Source organism: Anguilla rostrata, chromosome 17 (genome assembly GCF_018555375.3).
Source record: "Anguilla rostrata isolate EN2019 chromosome 17, ASM1855537v3, whole genome shotgun sequence".
In the NCBI taxonomy this organism is placed as follows: domain Eukaryota; kingdom Metazoa; phylum Chordata; class Actinopteri; order Anguilliformes; family Anguillidae; genus Anguilla; species Anguilla rostrata.
In genome coordinates this window covers 493,866-518,040 of record NC_057949.1, presented here as the reverse complement: position 1 = coordinate 518,040, position 24,175 = coordinate 493,866, and the positions used below count along the sequence as shown (strand labels likewise).

General features: G+C 43.8%; 1 protein-coding gene across 6 annotated transcripts in view; it reads left to right on the top strand.

Moving 5' to 3' along the window:
- The window catches only part of LOC135243788 (signal transducer and activator of transcription 3), a 40,751-nt gene that overhangs the window by 11,550 nt on the left and 5,026 nt on the right, over positions 1-24,175 (top strand). For 3 of the 6 annotated variants that reach the window (XM_064315817.1, XM_064315816.1, XM_064315818.1), the window contains exons 2-22: positions 4,555-4,719; positions 6,584-6,827; positions 7,069-7,161; positions 7,497-7,578; positions 9,077-9,177; positions 9,694-9,845; positions 10,777-10,935; positions 11,575-11,667; positions 14,223-14,282; positions 14,533-14,562; positions 14,676-14,769; positions 15,106-15,153; positions 15,283-15,366; positions 16,415-16,513; positions 16,810-16,945; positions 19,542-19,594; positions 20,187-20,281; positions 20,918-21,057; positions 21,803-22,018; positions 22,716-22,758; positions 23,541-23,597. In XM_064315817.1, the coding sequence (XP_064171887.1) occupies positions 4,592-4,719; positions 6,584-6,827; positions 7,069-7,161; positions 7,497-7,578; positions 9,077-9,177; positions 9,694-9,845; positions 10,777-10,935; positions 11,575-11,667; positions 14,223-14,282; positions 14,533-14,562; positions 14,676-14,769; positions 15,106-15,153; positions 15,283-15,366; positions 16,415-16,513; positions 16,810-16,945; positions 19,542-19,594; positions 20,187-20,281; positions 20,918-21,057; positions 21,803-22,018; positions 22,716-22,758; positions 23,541-23,597 (2,207 nt within the window). In that variant the 5' untranslated portion in view covers positions 4,555-4,591. The remainder of the gene's footprint in view (positions 1-4,554; positions 4,720-6,583; positions 6,828-7,068; positions 7,162-7,496; positions 7,579-9,076; positions 9,178-9,693; positions 9,846-10,776; positions 10,936-11,574; positions 11,668-14,222; positions 14,283-14,532; positions 14,563-14,675; positions 14,770-15,105; positions 15,154-15,282; positions 15,367-16,414; positions 16,514-16,809; positions 16,946-19,541; positions 19,595-20,186; positions 20,282-20,917; positions 21,058-21,802; positions 22,019-22,715; positions 22,759-23,540; positions 23,598-24,175) is intronic. The other 3 variants (XM_064315819.1, XM_064315821.1, XM_064315820.1) reach the window with 3 other exon arrangements.

The window sequence follows — 24,175 nt, the reverse complement described above, 5'->3', positions numbered from 1 at the left end:
GGACACACAGCTACAACCACCGATACAGGTGTATGGACACATGGAGGACAACAAATAACATTACAGAGGTGAGGATGTGCCATAGCTAGGATGCTATATAGTACGGAGGGCAAAACGGAGCTTTAGAATATCGCCAGCAGTGTATGCGCATGAGCTCGACAGCACATTTCTCATAGAAAACGTAGTTTGTAGCCTTTTTTTAGTTTGTTACAATGGTGGTAGAAGTGACAAGCAGTAAGTGGTACTGTGCTGTTAGCCTTTATTGATCGCCATACAAGGTTAATGTAAAGTAGGCTACTTAGCACAATCTGACAGCACTAACCCATAAAAATGTACTGTGAATGGTACTTGCTCAATCGAACGGTAAATGTGGAAAACATTCGATTATAGTCAGCGGCACCAAAATTTTCTGTCACACCCTCAATAAACGGCAAAAGTCCCAGTAGAAGATTGAATTAAATCTTTTAAAGTAAAATATTTTCTGCAACGTTATCGATTCCGCTTGGCCACAGTGAGTGAAACTAGGCAATCTGAGCGTATAGTTTCTGTGTAAATTACGTCAAATGGATTCAGCCTTGTTGTTTGCTTAGCTGTAGGTAGGACTCCTCTTCGCTGTTTTGCTTAGCTAGATCACTGACCTTACATGAGAATTTGAGAAGTAGAACAAAACAGTGGAGAATAGCAGAACATATGTAGTATGAGAGAAATGAGGACAAATGATGAAATTGAGTAGTTGAAAACAATATGTTTTAGCAGAATGGGCATGTAGGTGAAGTTTGACATGATCACAGACTATAGTGCAAAGAAAATAAAGTGACCATGAGTGAGATGAGTTTTTCTTATTGAACGGTATATAAAACAGATGGTATTAACAATTACTTGTTAAAATAGTTGTTGAAGTAACACACAAAATTGCATAACTGTTGTACAAATGTACTTTTCTCACGTTCAGTCGCTAGTAGTTATAATTATGATCGAGTCATGTTTTTAAATGGGATGTTTTAATGGGGTGTTGCTGCCAGTACATACATAGTAATTGTTTGTATGTGGGTAGATCGAGAACAGGGCGATGTGACATAAATGTAGAAACGTGGCGTTTGCTGATAAAGTTTTCTACAGTATTCAAGTGAAGAAATATGGTTAGTAGAAACGGTGGTCAACTGGTGTTACTTTTTAAGAAAATCAATACATTTCCCATCATGAACTGCATATGGCTGGTTGTGAGTGACTTTTGGTAAACATATGCATTGAAGATTATGATATTCTAATAAGTGTAAAAGCAATAGTTCAAAAGCAATAAACAATTATTGGTTACCAAATATAAGTGTAAGACAATGTTAGTGTAAGATATGAAAAGATCTGCCTGAGGGCTAGGCGGTATTCGATCGTCCCAACCTTGCGCTTCTCAGTCAATTACATATTCTGTGTGCCACTGTCAAGTAACTGGACGAAACCAGATTTCTTTTTCCAATTGTACCCCAGGATGTGTACAACACCAGGATAAAAGTTTGGAGTGGAGTGAACTAAGAAGTAAGATTTGATATTTCCCCAAAGGTGGGCCCAAAACCTCTCCAAATGGAACCAGACCTCTCCAAATTTGACTATTATGTATGTTTTTTCCCCAGCATTATTCCACTTCTAGATGCTAATTTTATTCAGGATGATACCATCTGGAACCCCACACTACATATGTTCTTTATTTAACCATTCTCTCTTTTTGACTAAGTCCTGTATTTCAGTCAAATGGTGTCCTTTTGAAGAGCTTCTGTGTACAAAATGTGTTCATAATGGTTCCTTATCAAACAAACTAAATTCACATTTTATAAACAATCAGATCACTTGGTTTTACCTTGCTGTGTGATCTGACCTGCATTCAGCTTTCTGGCTCCCTTTAAATCGGGCTTGTAAGCAGTAAGTAAGCTGCTGTAATTTGCATACGGATGAAAGGAGACACAGTGTCCCAGCACCTCTTTTCATTGGCAAAGCTTTCAAAGGAATTTCACAGGGAAGTGTGAAGTGAGGGAGCTCATGGCAGCATTGTAGCACAGTGGGTAAGGAACTGGGCTTGTAACTGAAAGGTCATAGGTTCGATTCCTGGGTAGGACACTGCCGTTGTACCCTTGAGCGAGGTACTTAACCTCAATTGCTTCAGTATATATCCAGCTGTATAAATGGATGCATTGTAAAAAAATTTTTTAAAGTTGTGTAAGTCGCTCTGGATAAGAGTGTCTGCTACATATAATTTAATGTCTTGCACCATCAGCCTCACATGCAGATCTCACCCTGATCACAACAGGGAGGTAAATTACAAAAATATAAAATCAAATCATTACATTACATTACATTACAGGCATTTAGCAGACGCTCTTATCCAGAGCGACTTACACAACTTTTTTTATAAAAAAATCATAAACGATTGTATAGCCTAGTACCATTTATCACTACTTAAGTGTTTTTATGCAGACATTTTTCGATAAACATTCTATTTACATACATTGAAATGCTTGTTTTCAAATGCTTCTGAAAACTGCATTCAGCTCAATGGAAATAACGCATGATGAATAATGATAATATACATAATAATAATTTTGCTAGCCATACAAAGAGTAGATTGATTGCTTAGGGATCAGAGAGGGATTTTACTTATATATTTTTTTTAAACTTATATCAGTACCATCACTGTAGTATTAGCAGTTGTTTGACTTTGTTAACGTTGCGGACAGTTATTGGATTATAAAATACCATAATCATCAACCTGAGGTGTCAATGTCAGCCCTCCTTTGGGGAAGGGGACTGCCTTGTTATTTCTTTTGTTAACGGAAGTGGTTTTAGACCTGTGTTTTTTTGCATCGAAGTGTGAGGAATCTATGCTTTACAATGGTGGAGGTGTTACAACAGTACTCCTTGAATTAGGCTAATGACCAATAAAAGCAATCATTTAATAGAATGCTATTTTTAGACACAAGTGTCTAATTGGGGCTATAAGACATTACTACACACCATTTTTTTTCTATTTATTATCCTTGCAAAGCACCTCTACAGAAATGCAGGTGTTTTACACCTTAGATTGGCTTAGGGCATGCTTTCCATTTGTTTGGTTTATCCTTGACCATCTCAGGGGTGTGACTTTTGAACTCAGACTCCACTCCCAACATCCATTGCTATGTTTTAATGTATTATTATTATTTTTATTTATTTGGCACCCAATGTGCAGGTAAGCATCTCCAGTCCCCACCCCAATTTTATATTTTGCATTCATGCAGCCTCGTTTATGCTTCAGACCCCACTACTGATTTGGGAAAGTGTAGACATCCCTGGTTCTTCTTTGAAATGTGTGGTACTGCTAGCTGTTTCTTTTCACATAGCAGACTATAATTAAGCTTGCATAGAGTGGAGTCTGAGGAAGACCTTTCATTCGCAGCTTTCTCATGCAGTCCATGCATGCCCGATTTATCGGCTGGGTCACTAGATTGCGTTGAACGTAGATCCATAACTGACTGACTCCTCTCATACCCTGGTGACGCAGTTGGTGATGACATGTCGCCCTGTGGAGGTACTGGCAGCAGTTGGCACTGGCACGATCCAGATTTGATCCTAGGTCATGGGGCTCATCCAAATTAGCCATCTGTCAGCCTCTGTGGCTCTCTCTTATGGGGGGTAGTGAATATAATTTGGCAGCCCCGTCAACGGGACACTCAAGAACTTTTGGCATCATATGTTGTGCTCTTGCTATCAGATAAACCTCTAGACTGTAGGTAGTCTGGTATGGTTGCTGCTGTACATATTATTTTGACTTATCACTAAGGTAAACCTGCCTTCTAATTACTGTGGTCCAAACCTTTATTTAATAACTATTTACACTGAATTTTGTTTTGAGTCAATCATTCAGACTCCTGGATGAAGCTCTTGCACGTTTTTCATGTTGCAGTCTAGCCTTGATTGGCTTGTGGTTTCCACCTCTGTCAGATGTGAGTTTTGCTCCTCTTCTCTGGTTGCATGCTGAGGCATCATCACAACCGCAGGCCTCTGCCGACCGGATGTTATTTTTGCCTCCATTTCTTGGTCGCGTTCGCGCTATAACAGGAACAGGAAGTGCCTGCGCTGGTTGGGGAACAGCCATGGGGTATTTTGAGCCTTTCTGGTGTCAGGTCTTGAGGTTTTTGAGTGTGTGCAGAATAAAGTGAGACTCTTAGGCAGCTACCATCTCTGCAGACGTGCAGCGAATTACATTTTTGCAGGAAAAAACAGGCCTGTTTGTGTACATTACCCCCAAAGAATTCAGGCTAGACAAAGTCAAATAGATTATCACAGTTCTCTTTACTTCTGTGCATTTACCAGAATCTTAGCCAGAAGCACCTAAATTGCTTACTTTTTAAAACACAATGCATTTGTACAGCTGTTTATTTACTGAGGTAATTTGAGGTAAGTACTTCGTTGAAGGGTACAATGGCAGGTTTACACCTGCAGAGTGAGCCTATGACCTTAGTATTTACTAAGCCAGTTAACTGACCACTATATTACACTGGTCCTGACCTCCTTCTCTCTTTTCTCTAGTCTCTGCACATTCAGGAGTCAACTGTCAGAGGTCAGTATGTCCCAGTGGAACCAGTTGCAGCAGCTGGACCCTCGGTACCTGGAACAGCTGTATCACCTGTACAGCGAGAGCTTTCCCATGGAGCTTCGCCAGTTTCTCGCCCCCTGGATTGAGAGCCAGGACTGGTACCTTCAGAGCTTTTATACATTTCATTAGAATTTATTTTAATCTAGTTATCATCTTCTTTGCTAAATCTGATATGAACTGCGTCGGAAATCTGTTTTCGTTTTTCACTTCAGCTTGTGCAAACTTTTTCTACACAAACCTTTTATACTTTTTATGACTGCTTATCAATATTTACAATCTACAGGGCAGGAAATTATAAAGTTGTAAATTGAGATGGGTCCACACTAATCTGTTTGATTTCCTGTATAAAGACAAATGAAAAATAATGTCAGTGGCTGTGGGAAGGCCATCTGACCCTGTTGCCTGTTCAGGGAATGCCTTAGTCTCGGATACGAGCGGTTTCCAAATGGTGGCCCAGCCTGCCATAAATTCCAGCTTTGTGATGCTCACAGTTTTTGTTGTGACTAGGTCACAGAGCTGTTTCAGTTCTGTATTCATTTTTAAGGGCTGTTGTTCTGGGGTGTTTAGGAACTATCCTGTTGTGTCCACCCGTCCCTGTCAGTGATGATTGATTGCTACCCCTGTTCTTTTTGTTGTTGGTTATATGTTACCAACTTTTTCGACACTGTTCCTCTTAAGTACTTTTGAATTTTCTGTGAGTGATGCCCTTGCAATTCAGGCACTGGCTGTTTGGTCACTTTGGAACTTTGGGCCAGTTGCCTTGTGTTGTTTTGGAAAAGTATCTACTGTAAGTGCTGATTATCAGACCCCTTTTAATAGCTGACACATACTGCTGATTGGTATTCAGCTGAATATGACTTTTGTGTAGCTGTTTTTGTCATTGTGAATTAGTTTCTTCAAAGTCATTTTTTGGTATTCTTTGAAGAAGCTACCAGGTGTTTTGATTATAACAAGACTTATGATATTATATACTTAGATTTCCAAAAGCCATTTGATAAAGTACGACTTCAAAACTGGGAGGCCCAATAGTGAGGAACAAAATTGGAATGCGCTCAATTTGAAAAAGATTTGGGAGTATGGTTCATAAAACCCTTTCACTGTGCACTGTGCTGTACAGTAAAAAGGCCAATAGGATGCTGGGATATATAGCCAAAAGTATTGAGTATAAATCCAATGAAGTTATACTCATTTTATACAAAACATTTGTTAGACCACAAAGTATTGTGTGCGATTCTGGGGACCATACCACAAGAAAGATGGAGAGGCTCTGGAAAAGGTTCAAAGAAGAGCAACTAAACTGATTGCTGGTATGAAAGATAAAAGCTATGAGGAAAGACTTAAGATGCATAAACTCGTCAGGGTTAGTAAAAGGAGACTCGGTTAATTTGATTGAGGCTTTTAAATTGATAAAGGGGGTCAACAAAGTGAACTACAAGAGATTGTTCAGGTTGAGTTCTGTTAGTATAACGACAGGGACATTAATGGAAATTAGCTGAAGGTAAATTCCGTACAGACATTAGGAAGAATTTTTTCAGCAGAGAGTAGTCAATATGTGGAATAGCCTGCCAGGTCACGCAGCAGGGGCAGAAACTCAGGGGATTTTCAAGTCTAGGCTTGATACAGTGTTAAATACTATGTAGTCTGTCGGTAATCAGAGCACTAATTTAGTCAGGAAAATGGCAAGTATTGTCATTATTCTGTCAATCCCATTATTATAAATAATGTTAATGCATTTAATGCAGTGTGTTCTTTCTGTATTAATACGGAATATGAATCATGTGTTAATATATTATGCTATAATGAATGCATGAAATGTGGCCCATTCAGTGTGGTGTGTTCATATTGTGTGTAGTGTATTGTCTTGCTATGTAATGCATGTAAATGTGACCTATTCAGTGTAGTGTGTTCATATTGTGTGTAGTGTATTGTATTGCTATGTAATGCATGTAAATGTGCACACAGGGCCTATGCTGCCAACAAAGAGTCTCACGCAACGCTGGTGTTCCACAACCTGCTGGGAGAGATGGACCAGCAGTACAGCCGCTTCCTACAGGAGAACAACGTGCTGTACCAGCACAACCTGCGGCGCATCAAGCAGCACCTGCAGAGCAAGTTCCTGGAGAAGCCCATGGAGATCGCCCGCATCGTGGCCCGCTGCCTGTGGGAGGAGCAGCGGCTTCTGCAGACCGCCACCAGCGCCGCACAGGTACCCACCCTGATCCGGCCAGTCAGGAGCTGCCAACCTGCTGCCCTGTCTGTAGTCATGATGAAGCTTGGGCTAGCCGAGTGTGAGGATGACTGGGCTAGACAGTTGTAGATTTGTGCTAGATTAGGGTGTTTTCCCGACAGATGGTTTTTTGAGAGGAATCCCTAAACGGGGCTGCACTTGGGATTCGTGCCTGTAGGTGTTTGTCATGTTTTTGTCTAAAGGCTGTCCTCCTCTCCAGGAAGGACAGGCTGCTCATCCCTCAGGTACTGTGGTGACTGAAAAGCAGCAGATCCTGGAACACAACCTGCAGGACGTCAGGAAGCGGGTGCAGGTGAGCTACAAAAAGGCCAAACCTGTAAAAGAGGAGCGGCTGGATATGGCATCTAAGTACATGTTCCTTTAAAGGTTAATTGCACATTTAGTTACATCCAACAAAACACAGTTTTGGCATTTTAGGATTACTTTCTCTCAGATCCAGATCTGAACATAAAAAATGGATCGTACCTCTCCCTGTCCTAAGGGCAGAAAGCACTGCTCTGCCTCCTGCCTGCACTCCCTGGCACAGTTGGCCTGAGTCCCTGTCCGTTAGACCACTCTTGTTACATTTGGGGAGCCCTGGCAGGCATTTACTGAAGGTAACGATGGCTTTGTTTGTTTTTACTGCAGGATATGGAACAGAAGATGAAAATGCTGGAAAACCTGCAGGATGACTTCGACTTCAATTACAAGACTCTAAAAAGCCAAGGAGGTGAGCTTTGACCAGAATACATACATCTTTTGTACATCCTGTTGGAAAGGTTGTGTGATTTTGTTGCCTTTGATAAGGGAAAATATGGGTCTGTAAAAAATGTAACTGTCCTCCTGGACGAGGCATGAGTGGGATTTAACATGTGTAAGCTTTCCCACTAAGTGAGAGATTCCCCTTCAAAATGGTAGGAAAAGCTGCTGTACCCTCATGGAAGATGCTTTTCATGTCAGGATAAAATTTGTGATTGCAGAAATACTTTCATTTAATATAGCTCTGGAAAATTGGTAAAATCCGACAATTATGCTAAGTATTTCTGGTAAATTAGGATTTTAATTTAAAGCTTTTAAATATTTTTATATTTCCATATTCAATACATGGCCAAAAGTATGAGGACAACGCTTCTAATTAGTGGGTTCGTATACTTCAGCCACAACCATTGCTAACAGGTGCATAAAATCAAGCATACAGCCATGAAATCTCCGTAGACAAACATTAGCAGTAGAATGGGTCGTACTAAAGAGCTCAATGACTTCCAATGTGGCACTGTCATAGGATGCCACCTTTCCAACAAGTCAATTTGTCAAATATCTGCCCTGCTAGAGCTTCCCCGGTCAACTGCAAGTGCTGTTATTGTGAAGTGGAAATGTCTAGGAGCAACAACAGCTCAGCTGCAAACCGATAGGCCACACAAGCTCTCAGAACGGGACCGCCGAGTGCTGAAGTGTGCAGCGTGTGTGTCCTCAGTTTCAGCGCTCACTACTGTGCCAATCGTCGGCTGGAGTGGTGTGTTGCACACAGCCATTGGACACTGGAAACGCTTTCTCTGGAGTGATGAATCACGCTTCACTATCTGGCAGTCTGCCGTACGAATCTGGGTTTGGTGAATGCCAGGAGAACGCTAGCTGCCCGAATGCAGTTTGGTGGAGGCGGAATAATGGTCTGGGGCTATTCATGATTTGGGCTAGGCCCCTTAGTTCCAGTGAAGGGAAATCTTAATGCAACAGCATACAATGACATTCTAGAGAATTGTGTGCTTCCAACTTTGTGCCAACAGTTTGGGAAGGCCCTTCCTGTTTCAGAATGATAATGCCCCCATGCACAAAGCAAGGTCCATAAAGAAGTGGTCTGCTGAGTTTGGTTGGGAAGAACTTGATTAGCCTGCACAGAGCCCTGACTTAAATCCCCACCTTTGGGATGAATTGTAATGCCAACTGCGAGCCTGGCCTTATCGCTGAACATCAGTGTCTGACCTCAGTAATGCTCTTGTGGCTGAATTGAAGCAAATCCCCAGAGCCATGTCCCAAAATCTACTGGAAAGCCTTCCCAGAAGAGTGGAAGCTGTTATAGCAGCAAAGGGTTGACTCCATATTAATGCCCGTGGTTTTGGAATGAGATGTTAAGCGCGTGTGATGCTTGTGTGTCCACATACTTTTGGTCATGTAGTGTGTAAGCCCTGTGAGTTGCGGTCCCAGTTCCCTAACCATGGCTTATATTGCAGAGCTGTCTCAGGACCTGAATGGGAACAGCCAGGCTGCAGCCACCAGGCAGAAGATGTCTCAGCTGGAGCAAATGCTGACAGCCCTGGACCAGCTCCGAAGGGTAGGCTTTACAGAGCACCCCCTATCAGGTCCTAAGCAAACTGCAGCTATGCACAGTGGCAGTTGTCGGGGCAGTTTTTTCCACCCGACACATCAGGTGCAATTTTCAAGTGACAGCACCCATGTGACTTGCTACCATAGATGCAGTCTTATAACCTAGACAGTCAGGTCTCCTGGGATGTGAGGAAACTGCGCTGGCCACAGCTGCGACAGGCATAGCAGGGATGTGCCATCTTAGACGTGGTCACATTCTGAAGGGGGGGTTCATGGGTTTGCATTCATGGGTTTGCATTCAACCTCACCTCTCACTATGCAGTCACTTCCCTGTGTCTCATAGTCTGTCTGAATTTCCACCCTGGATATTCATTGGGAGGGTTTGTGTCTCTGCATTGCACTTCTTTCCTCAGTTTGACCCCTCAGGCATGAGAGGCTTCGTTCACTGCACTGCTAATTAGAGAGGAAACACCATGGGAAATACGGAGCAGGATGAGCCCTAAAATTGAGCTTCTCCTTTCAGCAAATAGTGACTGAAATGGCGGGGCTGCTGTCGGCTATGGACTTTGTGCAGAAGAACCTGATGGACGAGGAGCTGGCGGACTGGAAGAGGAGGCAGCAGATTGCCTGCATTGGAGGACCCCCCAACATCTGCTTGGACCGCCTAGAGACCTGGTACCCCAAATTCGGTGCCCTTATCCCTAATCCCTAACCCGTATCACCTATCCACTAACTGCAACATTTGTCTGGACCTCTTAGTATCCCAAAGTGTGTGCCCTAACCCCTTACCCCTCACCCTGAATCATTAACCTCTGACCCCTACCTTGACTGCTTTGAGACCTGGTTCCCCTTATGTCTGTGCTTTAAACCCTGACCCTTGGCTCCTGTCTTTTATTGCCAACATGGCCTGCACTGCCAGGAGGCCTGACATGCCACAACACCTGTGCTCCCTAACTACAGTATAAAATTGCACACTTTTAACTGCGCAAGTAGCAGGCTTTGGGTCAATTCCACATTAATTTATATTGAACTGGGAATATTCGTTGAAATTCAGTTTGTTGAAAAATTCTGAGAAACCTTATTAACATTTTCTAGTTCATTAATTGAACATCAATTTGTGTCCTGAATTGAAGAAATGGAATTGACCCCGACTTTTTAGTGTTGGTTTCCAGTCTTAAGGTTTGTAGCGTCATAGCTTTTAGGAACAGTCAGCTAGTACACAACTACATGTTCCTGAATACAGACTACTTGCCTGTGCTACCTGCAAACCAGCCTTTGTCCATCCATCCATCCATCTTATTCCTGGTCAGAGTCGCTGGAGGGACTGGAGCCTATCCAAACATACATTGAGCGAGAGACAGGAATACACCTTTGATGGGTCATCAATTCATCACAAAGCACACACATCATTCACTCACAAACTCATACCTATGAGCAATTTAGAGTCTCCAATTGGCCTACCTGCATGTCTTTGGACTGTGGGAGGAAACCCACGCAGACACAGGGAGAACATACGTACTCCCACAGAGGAAGGCCCGGTTGGTTAGGGTTAGGGTTAGGGTTAGGTTGGGGTAGATTTGAGTGCGTTTGCTGTTCTCTCGCCCAGGATCACGTCCCTGGCGGAGTCCCAGCTGCAGACCCGCCAGCAGATAAAGAAGCTGGAGGAGCTGCAGCAGAAGGTGTCCTACAAGGGGGACCCCATCATCCAGCACCGGCCCGCCCTGGAGGAGAAGATTGTCGACATCTTCAGGAACCTCATGAAGAGGTAGGGGCCGCCTGTTCGCCCTCGCAAGCGCGTGCCCTCACCCTCGAGGCCCGAGTCCGCACCTCGATCAGAGTTCACCCTCGCAAGCGCGTGCCCTCACTCTCGAGGCCCAAGTCCGCACCTCGATCAGACCTCACCCTCGCAAGCGTGCGCCCTCACCCTCGCAAGCACGTGCCCTCACCCTCGAGGGCCAAGTCCGCACCTCGATCAGAGTTCACCCTCGCAAGCGCGCGCCCTCACTCTCGAGGCCCGAATCCGCAACACAATCAGAGCTGCGGTCAGTGTGTTTCATGTCAGTCAATCATTGAAACGGAATTTAAATTAATTTTGTTGTTGATATTTTTACTCTTAAAGGACTGTTCTCAATTCATGAACTGAATATCAGTTCGTTTCCTATATTGACTGAGCCCTCTCCCTAAATGAGATGCCTTTTTTGCATATTTGTGTATTCTCTGCTTATAACCCCACTGTTTTCAGTTAAGGTTTTAATCCTTGTTATTGTGTTCTTGCTTCTTGTGGTTCCTCTTAGCACTTAATGGGTTTAATAAGGTAGAGAAAGCTGTGTTTTCAATGATTGCTTGTGAGCGATGTGGTGGCAGTCTTTAATGCTCTCCCTGCTGTTTGGCCCTGGTATTGCAGCGCATTCGTGGTGGAGCGCCAGCCGTGCATGCCAATGCACCCAGACAGGCCTCTTGTCATCAAAACTGGAGTGCAGTTCACCACCAAAGTCAGGTAAACCGGTCCCTTCTAACGCCTGTCCACCTCTTCTGCATCTTACCTGTGTGTTTCCTACACACGTGAATGTTAGCTCAGACTCATAATTGTTCTTCATTTTACCTTAATAATGAGGAAGTGATGGTTTTTCAGGCCCTAAGTATCTCAAACAGAGACAGGACTTGGGTGTGTCTCCGTTTGACACGTCAACAGCTTTACACCTCTGACAGCTGATCACAGGAGAGTATGTTATTATAATAGTGGTCCCAGAGACCTTAGGGTCTGAAAATCAGTGTTTTCTGGGGAAAAGGCATCCCTGTGCTTCTGTTCATGGATGATTTTCTGTACATTACATTACAGGCATTTGGCAGATGCTTTTATCCAGAGCGACGTACAACAAAGTGTATAACCAAGACCAGGAACAACTGTGTTGAAAACCCTAGAGGGAAATTCAGTTCCAAGTGCAGGGAACGACCGCATAGTTTAACTTGGACCATGTAGGTTAATCTGATTAACACAACAAAAACGCAACTAAGCAGTCTATGAAAATAAAACAAGCAATAGTTAATTAGGCACAAGTGCAATAACTAAGTCAACTAAGATAAACAGCTTACCTAGCTACAACCCTAAGATTACAAAGACAATTAGAGACTACAGGGAGGTAGGGAGGGATGGGGAGAGGTGCTGCCTGAAGAGGTGAGTCTTCAGTCGTTTGAAGGTGGTCAGGGTCTCAGCTGTTCTGACTTCCACGGGAAAGTCATTCCACCATCGTGGAGCCAAAACAGACAGGAGATGTGACCGGGAAGCGCAAGTGCGAAGAGGGGGAGGTGCCTGGCGTCCTGAGGTAGCGGAACAGAGGGGTCTGGCTGGCATGTAGGGTTTGAAGATATTGTGGAGGTATGCTGCGGCTGATCCCTTGGCTGCCTGGTATGCTAGGACCAATGTTTTGAATTTGATGCGAGCCATAACAGGCAGCCAGTGGAGGGTAGTGAGCAGGGGAGTGACGTGGGAGTGTCTGGGAAGGTTGAAGACCAGACGAGCTGCAGCATTCTGAATGAGTTGCAGGGGTCTGATGGCAGATGCCAATAGGCCAACCAGAAGAGAGTTGCAGTAGTCCAGGCGGGATAGTACCATTGCTTGGACCAGGAGCTGGGTTGAGTAGGTGGTGAGAAAGGGGCGGAATCTCCGGATGTTGTACAGGAAGGATCTGCACGCCCGGCTGAAGCTGTTGCCTGGGGCCTCAAAAGACCCACCTTGTCAAATCGCCAAGTGCAGTTAGAACGTTTACAATCAGACGTCTTGGAATTTTGCAAGTTGCATCCAGTCTCGTAGCGAATCATTGATCTGAACTGACCTTTAGTTAGCTACGTCGCAACAAGGTAGCATTGCATTTGAGAGACGTTTTGCGAGGTCGGTACCAGTCGGTAGCATTAGCTAGCGTTTTTTCTAATTGTTAGCTGACATTAAATTGTGTTAATTACATTAGCTAGCTAGCTAACGCAACGTTACCTGATATGAGAGATGGATACTGTGCGCAACGTTGTCTAAACTAATGTTGCCTTTCTTGACATGGTCCGGTAGCTAGCGTTAACTGTGCAAATAGCTAGGCTATGTAATTTAGTAACGTTACATTGTCATCAAATGTAATACGAAATCTACATCAAGAAATAATATGACCTCTCATGTTACACAAAAACTTTTTAGCGTTCCAAACCTCCCCCCCCCCCCGCCTTCCTCTGTTATTGTAACGCTAGCAGACACCGGAAAAAACAGTACACCGCTCACACGCAAGTGAGTTGAAGAGCGAGCCTGTTGCGAGCGAGTCACTAACTATGCGCCGCTTGTGATTTTTTTCCCGGGAATGTCGCCACAGACACCCAGTTCTTTAATCATAAATTATTATATTAATAATAATATAAATGAATATAATAATAGGCTCAATCACCATTATGTTACCTAATTCGGCGATAGATAGTGACTTAACAGACATTTATTTTTATGAAAATCTTCGAGATTATTACTTTAACTGTCTGATTTCAAAAATATCTGGAGTTTAATTTGTGTTACTTAAAATACAGGATACGTTTTTTTCTCTCTTTTAATGTGAAATCTGTCCCAAAAGATTTAACCTGTGTAAGGGAGGCCACATTCTGCATTGTAATGTAATTGCTGTTTCACAGACAAAGATTACCAACCACAATCCATAACTGAAGTTTCAAAGGGAAGAACAAACTGTTTAAAGAAGATAAGACCTCCTCTCTGGGTTGTATGTGTACCAGGTTGTGTATAACTTGTGCAGTCGAGCACAATTTAGTAACTCGTGCACAAGCTTTGCTAGTTCATGGGCAGGAATTAACTTGCTGTTTACAAAGTCCTGAGCACACTTGAGCCACTTTTACTAAATGATTTGTGAAGTCATGGGTACAATAGCTAAACACAGCCAACTTGTGTTGCAGTCTTGTGACTGAGTCTTCTGCACGTTTCACTGAGCCGTGCGCATTTCCTGTTTCCTGCTTTAATGCTTTCTCCTGTGTGTATCTTTGATTGATGAAAATGCTGCTTTCTGTTCACAGGTTACTGGTGAAGTTTCCTGAACTGAATTACCAGCTGAAGATCAAAGTGTGTATTGATAAGTGAGTTCTGAATCCTTCGCCTCTGCTGCTGAAAACCATTTTTAATGCCCGTTTGTAGTGCTGTCTGGCAGTTATGTGTGTCCATTATTGTTATTCCTGTCACTTGTGTATTTTAATGTGTGTTCCTGTATTAGCCTTATAAGCAATTTTAGTCAAGTGTAAATACAGTAGGTGTGAATATTGGGTACCAGTGTTGAGAGATTTGTGCCAGTGCTGCACTGATACCACTCTCTGCCCTCTGTTTTTACAGGGAATCAGGGGATGTGGCCGCCCTGCGAGGGTAAGGGGTCACATGCTTGACGTACAGATAGCAACATGTGTGGATGACAGATTTTATGAGCACCAGTAAGAGTTATTTTGGCATCTGAGATCCTGTGTGCTCTGGTGTTCTAGGTCCCGCAAGTTTAACATCCTAGGCACCAACACCAAGGTGATGAACATGGAGGAGTCCAATAATGGCAGTCTGTCTGCAGAGTTCAAACACCTGGTGAGTGCAGGGAATTGTGGGCCACTTCCTGGTTTCCTCAGGTCATATACTGTACTGTACACCAGTAGAAGTTTCATAAGGAGATTATGACGCAAGTCTTCTGTTGCCCTCTGTTTGAACATTTAGATAAAAAAGTCTGCTTTTTCAGTGTGGTTTATATTTGTGCTGGTGTGGATTTATTTAGCTCCTATGTGTGTGTGCGTGCTTATGTGCGTGCGTGTGCGCATGTGCATGCATGTGCGTGTGTGCGTGTGTGTGTGTGTTTGCGTGCGTGCGTGCGTGTGCTCGTGTGTGTGTGCGCATGTGTTAAACCTAATGGCTCTTGTTTTCTCCCAGACTCTGAGAGAGCAGAGATGTGGGAACGGGGGCAGGACTAACAGTGATGTGAGTATGGGGTGGGGGCAGGAAGTTGAGGTTACTTAAAGAACAGGTTACAATTGAAACAGTTGTTGACAATTAAGGTCCAGTTGTCATAGTGATTGCATCTGACCTCTGACCTCTATTCATCCCAAGGCTTCCCTCATTGTGACTGAGGAGCTCCACCTCATCACCTTTGAGACAGAGGTCTACCACCAGGGGCTCAAGATGGACTTGGAGGTGAGGGCCCACTGCCGCAGTGCCTGAAAGCACAGTCTCTATTATGACCGCACCTCATGCTCAAATAGATACATGTAAAAAAGGACCCCCCCCCCCAGGTATCATCATTTGTTATACTCTGTGTAAGATTACCCTTTAATGTGTCCAAATCCAAGTCTTCGACCTCCTCCAAAGGAGACCAGATGGTTTTCTGTGATCTATTGTCCCTAATGTCCAAATCTGAAGCCCTGTCCATGACCTCCCTGCTTTGATGCTTGTGGTGGGGAGACCAGGCCACATTCCCTCTCTAAGGCCATAATCGAAAAAGACTAGATATCTGTCAATGTCAAAACAGTTGATTCATAGTTAAATATGTGATTATGTCCTGATGTGCGGCAATGCACAATTTAGACAAATTTGGGTGGATTTGGAGACACTGAAGGACACCAGGATGCATTTTGCTTCATAGATCTTTAGTTGTTCCGCATATCACTCTCAGATTTTGCACACTTATGGTCAAAGAGTGAATGATCCAGGACATGTCTACTTTTGCCTATGTGATCTCTCAGCATTTTATTTCAAACTAAAGGAGAACTTCATTTTTGCATTTTTCGCCAAGATAATTGCATTTTTTTCATTTTATTAATAGTACAGATGTCTTGAAGCTATTTTCCAACTATCTGTGATCCTCACATCTAGAGTTATAAATCTTTAAACAGAACACCCCTCGAGTGATTGAGGCTTGGCCAGGTCTGGCATCTGCATGTTTGGTCACCTGACAACCTGTAATTGTCTTGACATGATCGATGTTTTATAGTGTTGATCTGTGAAGGTCTTGTAGTTTTGTGACTTTCCAGGAAGAGGGATGAGTAGCATATATGCATGAGGTGTATTGTGATGTAGGCATGTAAGTTGTAAATTATATTAGGAAAATATATTTTGTTCCAGTTTCTGTTCTGCTACTTGCAGTGTCAAATGTTGGTGGGACAGGTACGACTGCTAATGCCTGTGTATGTGCTGTCTGTGTCTGTCTACCTGTCTGTCTGCGCCATTGTCTGTCTTGTTTTAGACTCACTCCCTGCCAGTGGTTGTGATCTCTAACATTTGTCAGATGCCCAATGCCTGGGCCTCCATCCTGTGGTACAACATGCTCACCAATCACCCCAAGGTAACACGGCGCCCCCTGGTGTATCCACTGTACTCCACTCCAATGATGGGAGACAAAGGTTTGACGAACACCTTAATGAATGGAACTACAGTTAACTGGCCATTGTTGGCTTGTTTGAATTAATCAAATAATTTAGCAAAATGGCATTAATCCTCATCCCCCAATCACTATTCGCAGTCTGCTGCTGTGTATTTTTGGTTTGGGTTTTGGGATGTATTTCTGCATAGCTGAAGGTCTGGGTGGAGCTGTAAGTGCTGTTTGGTGTGTGTGGTAAAGGGAGCCATTTCTCCCCCCAGAATGTGAACTTCTTCACCAAGCCTCCGGTCGGCACCTGGGACCAGGTGGCTGAGGTGCTGAGCTGGCAGTTCTCCTCCACCACCAAGAGAGGCCTGACCATCGACCAGCTGACCACACTGGCCGAGAAACTGCTGGGTGAGGACGGGCCTAGAATATGAAAAAACCGCCGCCTAGCCACCGGAATTAAAAACCCCACCGTCTACCCTCCGGAATTAAAAACCCCACCGTCTAGCCACCGGATTTAAAAACCCCACCGCCTAGCCTCCGGAATTAAAAACCCCACCGCCTAGCCACCGGAATTAAAAACCCCACCGCCTAGCCACCGGAATTAAAAGCACCACCGCCTAGCCACCAGAATTAAAAACCCCACCGCCTAGCCACCGGAATAAAAAAGAAACCCATTCATAAAACTCAAATGCTTCATACCACACTGTAGACAAGATACAATGATACAATACCGTAACCTCCATGTTCATTTGGATGGTGGACTTTAATGGGGGGAATTGCTTAATGCCTAACGATGGTGGTATGAATACAATTAAAGATGAATACAATTAAAAGTCCGGCAAACCAAAAAATAAAATAATGAGTGAATTCTTTGCTGATGTGTTGTTTTCATATTTTTTTGCATTTGCAAGTGGGCCAGAAATATTTTTGAATGGTCCTTTCCAGTGCTCCCGTTTATTTCAAACACCGGCTAGCTTGTAACAAGTTAAAGTTGTGCCATATTGGATAAGGTGATTTAAGGCTTCTTTAACATATTTTTAAATGATTGCAGAATATGGCAGAATTCTAAAACTCCACAGTGGAATTTAAACTTGTTGGCATAAACACCTAGCGCCCATGACGCCGGTGTCCTGAGATTGCTCAACTCAGACATTCAGTGCTCCTGCAACCAAATTATGAGTTGAAAACACAAACTGTGTGTTATAGTAGACGATTCAGGACAACTATGCCGAAGACAGAGTTTCCATTGTCGCTCTGGTCGTGCATTTACCAAGCACCCCCTCCCTGCAGTCTCATCTGCAACTACACCGCCCATGCATGACACACTGGACAGTTTCTATCTGGACATACATGAAAACATTCTTTTACCACTAAAAAATTGTATTCCATTGTAGCAACAAGATAAACCTGACAATAGCCGAAGGTATGCCAGTACGGCTGTGAAAAACGCTGCTCACTGAAACACTGAAATAAACAAGAGGAATCTTTCAAAAATTATAATTATTCTTGATTAATTTATTTCTGTACGTATATCTTTTCATATTTATTTCTTGATTCATGTATTTCCATATTTATTTCCAGCTGAGAGACCCAACGCAAACAGATTGTCATTGTAGCTGGAATTGTCCTGAACCTTTATCTAAGGGAAAACAAAATTAGTTTTACGTTCCACTAACTACATAACTAGCCACTAGGTCAGATCCTTTTTAAAATTGTCACCAGATTATCATGTGATGTTTCTGTATGTTTGCTGGATAACCAAGTTAAGGCTAGGTTAGGTTGTTCTATTGGAAAGTAACGTGTTTATGAGCAAGTTAGCTGGCTAGATCAGGGAAAACTCACTGAGGCTTAAAGACATTAAATACGTTATGCCAGTGTATTAAATAATTCAAATGTGCTTTTAGATATAACTACAACAAATGATCAAGTTCAATGTATGTTCATAATCCCACCGCTTCACTGGTTTAAACCGGCATTAATTTGACCGAAGTGAGAAGACGGAGGTAATCGCAAAGACCTATGGGATGCAAATACCTATGGGATGCATTGGATGTGTGATGGACCGTAGGATAGTCACATGGGTTAGTCACATAATACTGCAGAGTAAGAACGAACTAACAAACTAATAAACCAACTGAACTGACAGTGACCGAACCATAGCCCCTCCATAATATCGTTCTTCAAACTTGGTTTCCCAGTGACTTAGCCACCGGAAAACATGTACACTGGCAACAGGTTGCTGGCTGTGGCATACTATTCTAGCAGCTGGGAATTTGGAATCCAGAAGGTGGGGCACGTCTCCTTTTCACCATAATTTAAAAAACACCCATTCTTAAAACCGAAATGCTTTATACCACACTGTAGATAAGATCCTGGCGAGGGTGAACATGTAAAATATTGTTGTTCAAACTAGGTTTGGCTGTTTAGCCATGTCAGAAAACATTTTATAGCGCCTCTTTACTGGCATAACTTGAACAAATTTAATAATCTGGATGATGTCAAGACAGTGGTTGGCCACTATCTAAATTGCATTTCATTTCACCACTACAAAATCCCTTCTGGGGTTATTTTGAATAAGATAGTGAGTGCCTTTTTTTTGTGCTATGTTGCTTCTGAAAAGTCCCTCAGAACACTGGCAGCTGTAACGTTTGTAGGACACCTAAATATATGATGAACTTATGAATAAATAACCAGACAATAATCTAAAACATTTCAGAGTAAGTTTTGTCTTGTAATAAAATGTGTTATAATTCCTTCACCGTGGTTATATTTTTTGTAATTACCCCATTGATTTCGGTGAAGCGTTAAGTCCAGTTACAAATGCTCATAAACAGTCAAATGAGCATTTTTTTGCAATTTTTTTTATTGTCTTGAAGCACTTTTTAACTTTCTTTTCAAAGGTGTTATAGTCCATATTTGTTTTATGTTTGTGTGGAACGCCCATTGTGATTACATTGCGGACAGAACATTTGACATCTCTATCATTACATCCCTGTTTCTGCAGGACCGTGTGTCAACTACTCTGGATGCCAGATCACCTGGGCCAAGTTCTGCAAGGTATGTACTGCTGACAGAGACATCCATGGCCTTGAGTGCCTATTCTTTTAATACTGCTCATATTTGAGTTTAAATGGAATCTCCCCCTAAACCTCATAATTTGGTATGTTCTATCTTGCCCTCCTATTAAATGCTGTGACCTGTTATATTTATAATTTGTCAAAAGCAAATTCCTTATTTATATTTGCAAAAGCCCTTTTGAAGTAATGGTAATTGGGATACAACTGCACCTCTTCTCATCATTGAAATGAATGGAGGTATCTTTTGATTTGGAGAATATGGTGTAATGGCAACAAATCCATTTTCTATATTTCATCAGTCAGTATTTAGGACATAACTTTGGTTATGAGGTTTGGAGTCTTAGTGTTAGTTTCAGCTGTACTAATCCTTTCACTACAATGGGGGGAAAGGGAGGGAGGTGTGACATAATTGTTTGTGGTGGGACTTTGTGCATTTCTTTGGTTGTGAACTAAAGTATTATATGTGACCCTTCAGAAATGAATCCTTAAGGCAGGGCCCAGTATATTAATGATTTTTGGAATTCCCCTCATTCCCCTGGAATTCCCCGGACTTCTCCTTTTCCTCAATCCAGGAAAACATGGCAGGGAAAGGCTTCTCCTTCTGGGTGTGGCTGGACAACATCATTGACTTGGTGAAGAAGTATATCCTGGCACTTTGGAATGAAGGGTGAGGGGGCACAGGGGTCACAGGGGTCACATAGTGCTATGCGGTGGATTCTATTGGACAGGGGTCACCAAATGACCTGCAGAATGAGTAAATACATCTTCTACATTCTATGGAAATATAGCCTGGATTATTTACTTATGTACAAATGACTGTAATTATACTGTAACAAGTGCAGTGCATTTAAGGCCATACCATGCCTGATTTGGCTGATGTGAAGGTCAGTGGAGAATATGCTGTATGTAGTAGAATAGGGACACCCAGCAGATCTCGTGGCCCATCAGGACCAGGGTTGGAGACCCCAGCAGAACCATTGGCCCTCCAGGGTCAGGTTTAGGGTCCCCCCTGATTTGTGTCATATGTGGTAGATCATGTGCCCCTCTTCTTCTGGTGGTGGCAGTGTAGCACAGTGGGTAAGGAACTGGGCTTGTAACCGAAAGGTCATAGGTTCGATTCCTGGGTAGGACACTGCCGTTGTACCCTTGAGCAAGGTACTTAACCTGAATTGCTTCAGTGTATATATCCAGCTGTATAAATGGGTACAATGTAAAATGCTATGTAAAAGTTGTGTAAGTCGCTCTGGATAAGAGCTTCTGCTAAATGCCTGTAATGTAATGTAATGTAATGTTCTGTCTGCAGATACATAATGGGGTTCATCAGTAAGGAGCGCGAGAGGGCCATCCTGAGCCCCAAGCCCCCTGGGACCTTCCTGCTGCGCTTCAGCGAGAGCAGCAAAGAGGGAGGGATCACCTTCACCTGGGTGGAGAAGGACATCAGCGGTACGGCCCCCTCACCTACATCACCCACACCACCCTCTCAGCCCATATACACCACCCCTGCAGCTCACCTACACCACCTTCTCAGCTCACCTACACCACCCCTGCTGCTGACCTACACCACCCTCTCAGCTCACCTACACCCACACTCTCAGCCCTCCTACACCACCCCCTCAGCCCACCTACACCACCCCCACAGCTCACCTACACCCACCCTCTCAGCTCACCTACACCACCCTCTCAGCTCACCCACACCACCCCCTCAGCCCACCTACACCACCCACACCACCCCTGCAGCTCACCTACACCACCCTCTCAGCTCACCCACACCACCCCCTCAGCCCACCTACACCACCCACACCACCCTCTCAGCTCACCTACACCCACCCTCTCAGCCCTCCTACACCACCCCCTCAGCCCCCTCACACCCACCCCCTCACACCCACACACACCACCCCTGCAGCTCACCCACACCACCCCCTTAGCCCACTTACACCACCCTCTCAGCTCACCTACACCATCCCCTCAGCTCACCCTCACCACCCCCTCAGCTCACCCCCACTACCCCCACAGCTCACCTATACCACCCCCTCAGCCCACCTGCACCGCCACGCCTGTCTCTCTGGCCCCTCCTGCAGGTCACCAGATGTTGTTGCTTTATCTTAATTTCTCTCTTTTTTCTCTCACACACACCATACACACACTCTGTCACACACTCTCTCTTGCACACATGCGTGCACACACACAGGTAAGACCCAGATCCAGTCGGTGGAGCCATACACCAAGCAGCAGCTGAACAGCATGTCCTTTGCGGAGATCATCATGGGCTACAAGATCATGGATGCCACCAACATCCTGGTGTCTCCACTGGTCTACCTCTACCCTGAGATCCCCAAAGAGGAGGCCTTCGGCAAGTACTGCCGGGCCGAAGCCATGGAACAGCCCGACCTCACCGATCCAGGTAGTAGTTGATTTTCCTGAACGGTCAAAACCACTAGCTTGATATCTGCCATGTAGAAATATATATATTCGCTATATGATATCGGCCCGACCAAAAACGTTTGGGAACCACTGGATTACAGCAAGCCTATGCCTGAGAAGTTAAATACGACTCTCAACAGTCGTATTGTGTGGAAATCCATACTAGCTGCTTGCCATTGCTTTGCCATTACTAGTTCATTCGAAAAGTCCTTGTACATGATATACTTGGTATTGTATTGCATGACAAATCAGAAAACCAATTTTGTCAAATGCAGCAGATTTTTTAAAAAGGTTTGATTCATAATGTATGAAAATGAATCAACCTACACCTGGTTTAGATTGCAGCTCCAGTGAACTTGGTGGCAGTGTAGTATAATGGCTAAGGAGTTGGTCTTGTAACCTAAAGGTCGCAGGTTTGATTCCCCGGTAGGACGTTGTATACTTGAGCAAGGTACTTAACCTGCATTGCTCCAGCATATATCCAGCTGTATAATTGGATACAATGTAAGTCGCTCTGGATAAAAGCATCTGCTAAATGCCTGTAATGTAATGTAACTTAAGTAAGAACATACGGATTAAACTACTGTAAGTGCGGTGAGGAGTCTTTGTTGTCTTTGTGAAACTTGGCAGTTATTCTGCTGTTCTAACCATTCAAATTTCTGTTCCACATTTTCCTACAGCCACAGTCCCATATTTGAAGACTAAGTTCATCTGCGTTACCCCGTAAGTATCTTTTGGACATATCCCTAATATGACTTTAGAAAATCCACATTTGTGGCACTGCTTTTTAAAAGCTACCATTTTTTTATCACCATGGAATCTGAGAGATCATTGCTGGTTTAGAAATAGAAATAAACCTAGAAATGACTTCAGTGATTAATTTCTCTATAGAATCCTTTTGTTCCCACCTGGTTTTAGTTTCCATGAGATGCTGAAACTCCATAAAGCGCATTAACCTGCTAGTTCTGCCTAGTTTCTCATCATTTTGGACCAGAAGCTTTTTGGCAGTTAGCTGTTGGGTTTTTTATCACTCAAACGTGAATATTGATTGGTATTTGAAAGGGTTATTTATATGTAATGTAAAATTGGCACCAGGAGCCAGAGAAGCAATATTGGAACACGGTAGTGTTGCTCACTTCCTTTTCTGTCGCCTCACACATGCCACAGTTTGTACACTTGGATACATTTTTCCTTGCTGTGAATTTTGGCCCAGTGGTTTCATGTGAGGAAGCCAGGGATGGGGCAGTTCCATCAGCCAGTTCCAGAAGTGTGAAGTGAGCAGATTGAGCTAGACTTGACCTGGGCCTGGGTGTGAAGTGAGCTGGACTTGACCTGGGCCTGGGTGAGAAGTGAGCAGGTTGAGCTGGACTTGACCTGGGCCTGGGTGTGAAGTGAGCAGATTGAGCTGGACTTGACCTGGGCCTGGATGTGAAGTGAGCAGATTGAGCTGGAGTTGACCCGGGCCTGGGTGGAGCCCTGAGTGAGAAACTGACCTGTCTCCGTAGGTGTCCCTCCATGTTCATGGACTTGCCGGACAGCGAGATGTTGGGCGGATTCCCTGGGTAGGGCAGGGGGTGGGGCATGGCATGGAGAATGGTGATGAGAGTGAGGGCGGAGCTTGTGCGAGATGGGCACTTGAGTGGGCTGGTGACTCTGCCCCCTGGTCCTGCCCCTGTAATCTCTACCTTTCCTACTCACTGACTCAGCGTCGACCTTAAACCAGGGGCAGCCACACCTCTGTGACCTTTGCATTTCTCTAACCTTTAACACAGACTCCCATGACCTTCACATATACATTCTGCCTGCATCTGGCCCTCAGCATTATGTTCTGTTCTGTGTATGTGTAAACTGTGCATATAACCTGTGTCTATATCCTGTGCATATAACTTGTGCATATAGCCTGTGTATATAACCTGCTCCTGCTGGGGCTCTGTGGAAATGGTTGGGCTACACAGTTTTAGCTTATGTTTGTGCATCCTGATTGGGTTTCTGAAGCAAGGGCGTAGCTAGGAATTCAGGGCCCCCGGAAAGAATATTTGGCCCTCTTTTTTTGATAAAACAAATTACTTGTTTTATGTTAATGTCAGCCTTCTATAGCTAACTTTCTATAGCAAACTTTGTAGCATCAGCACAGGCTAGC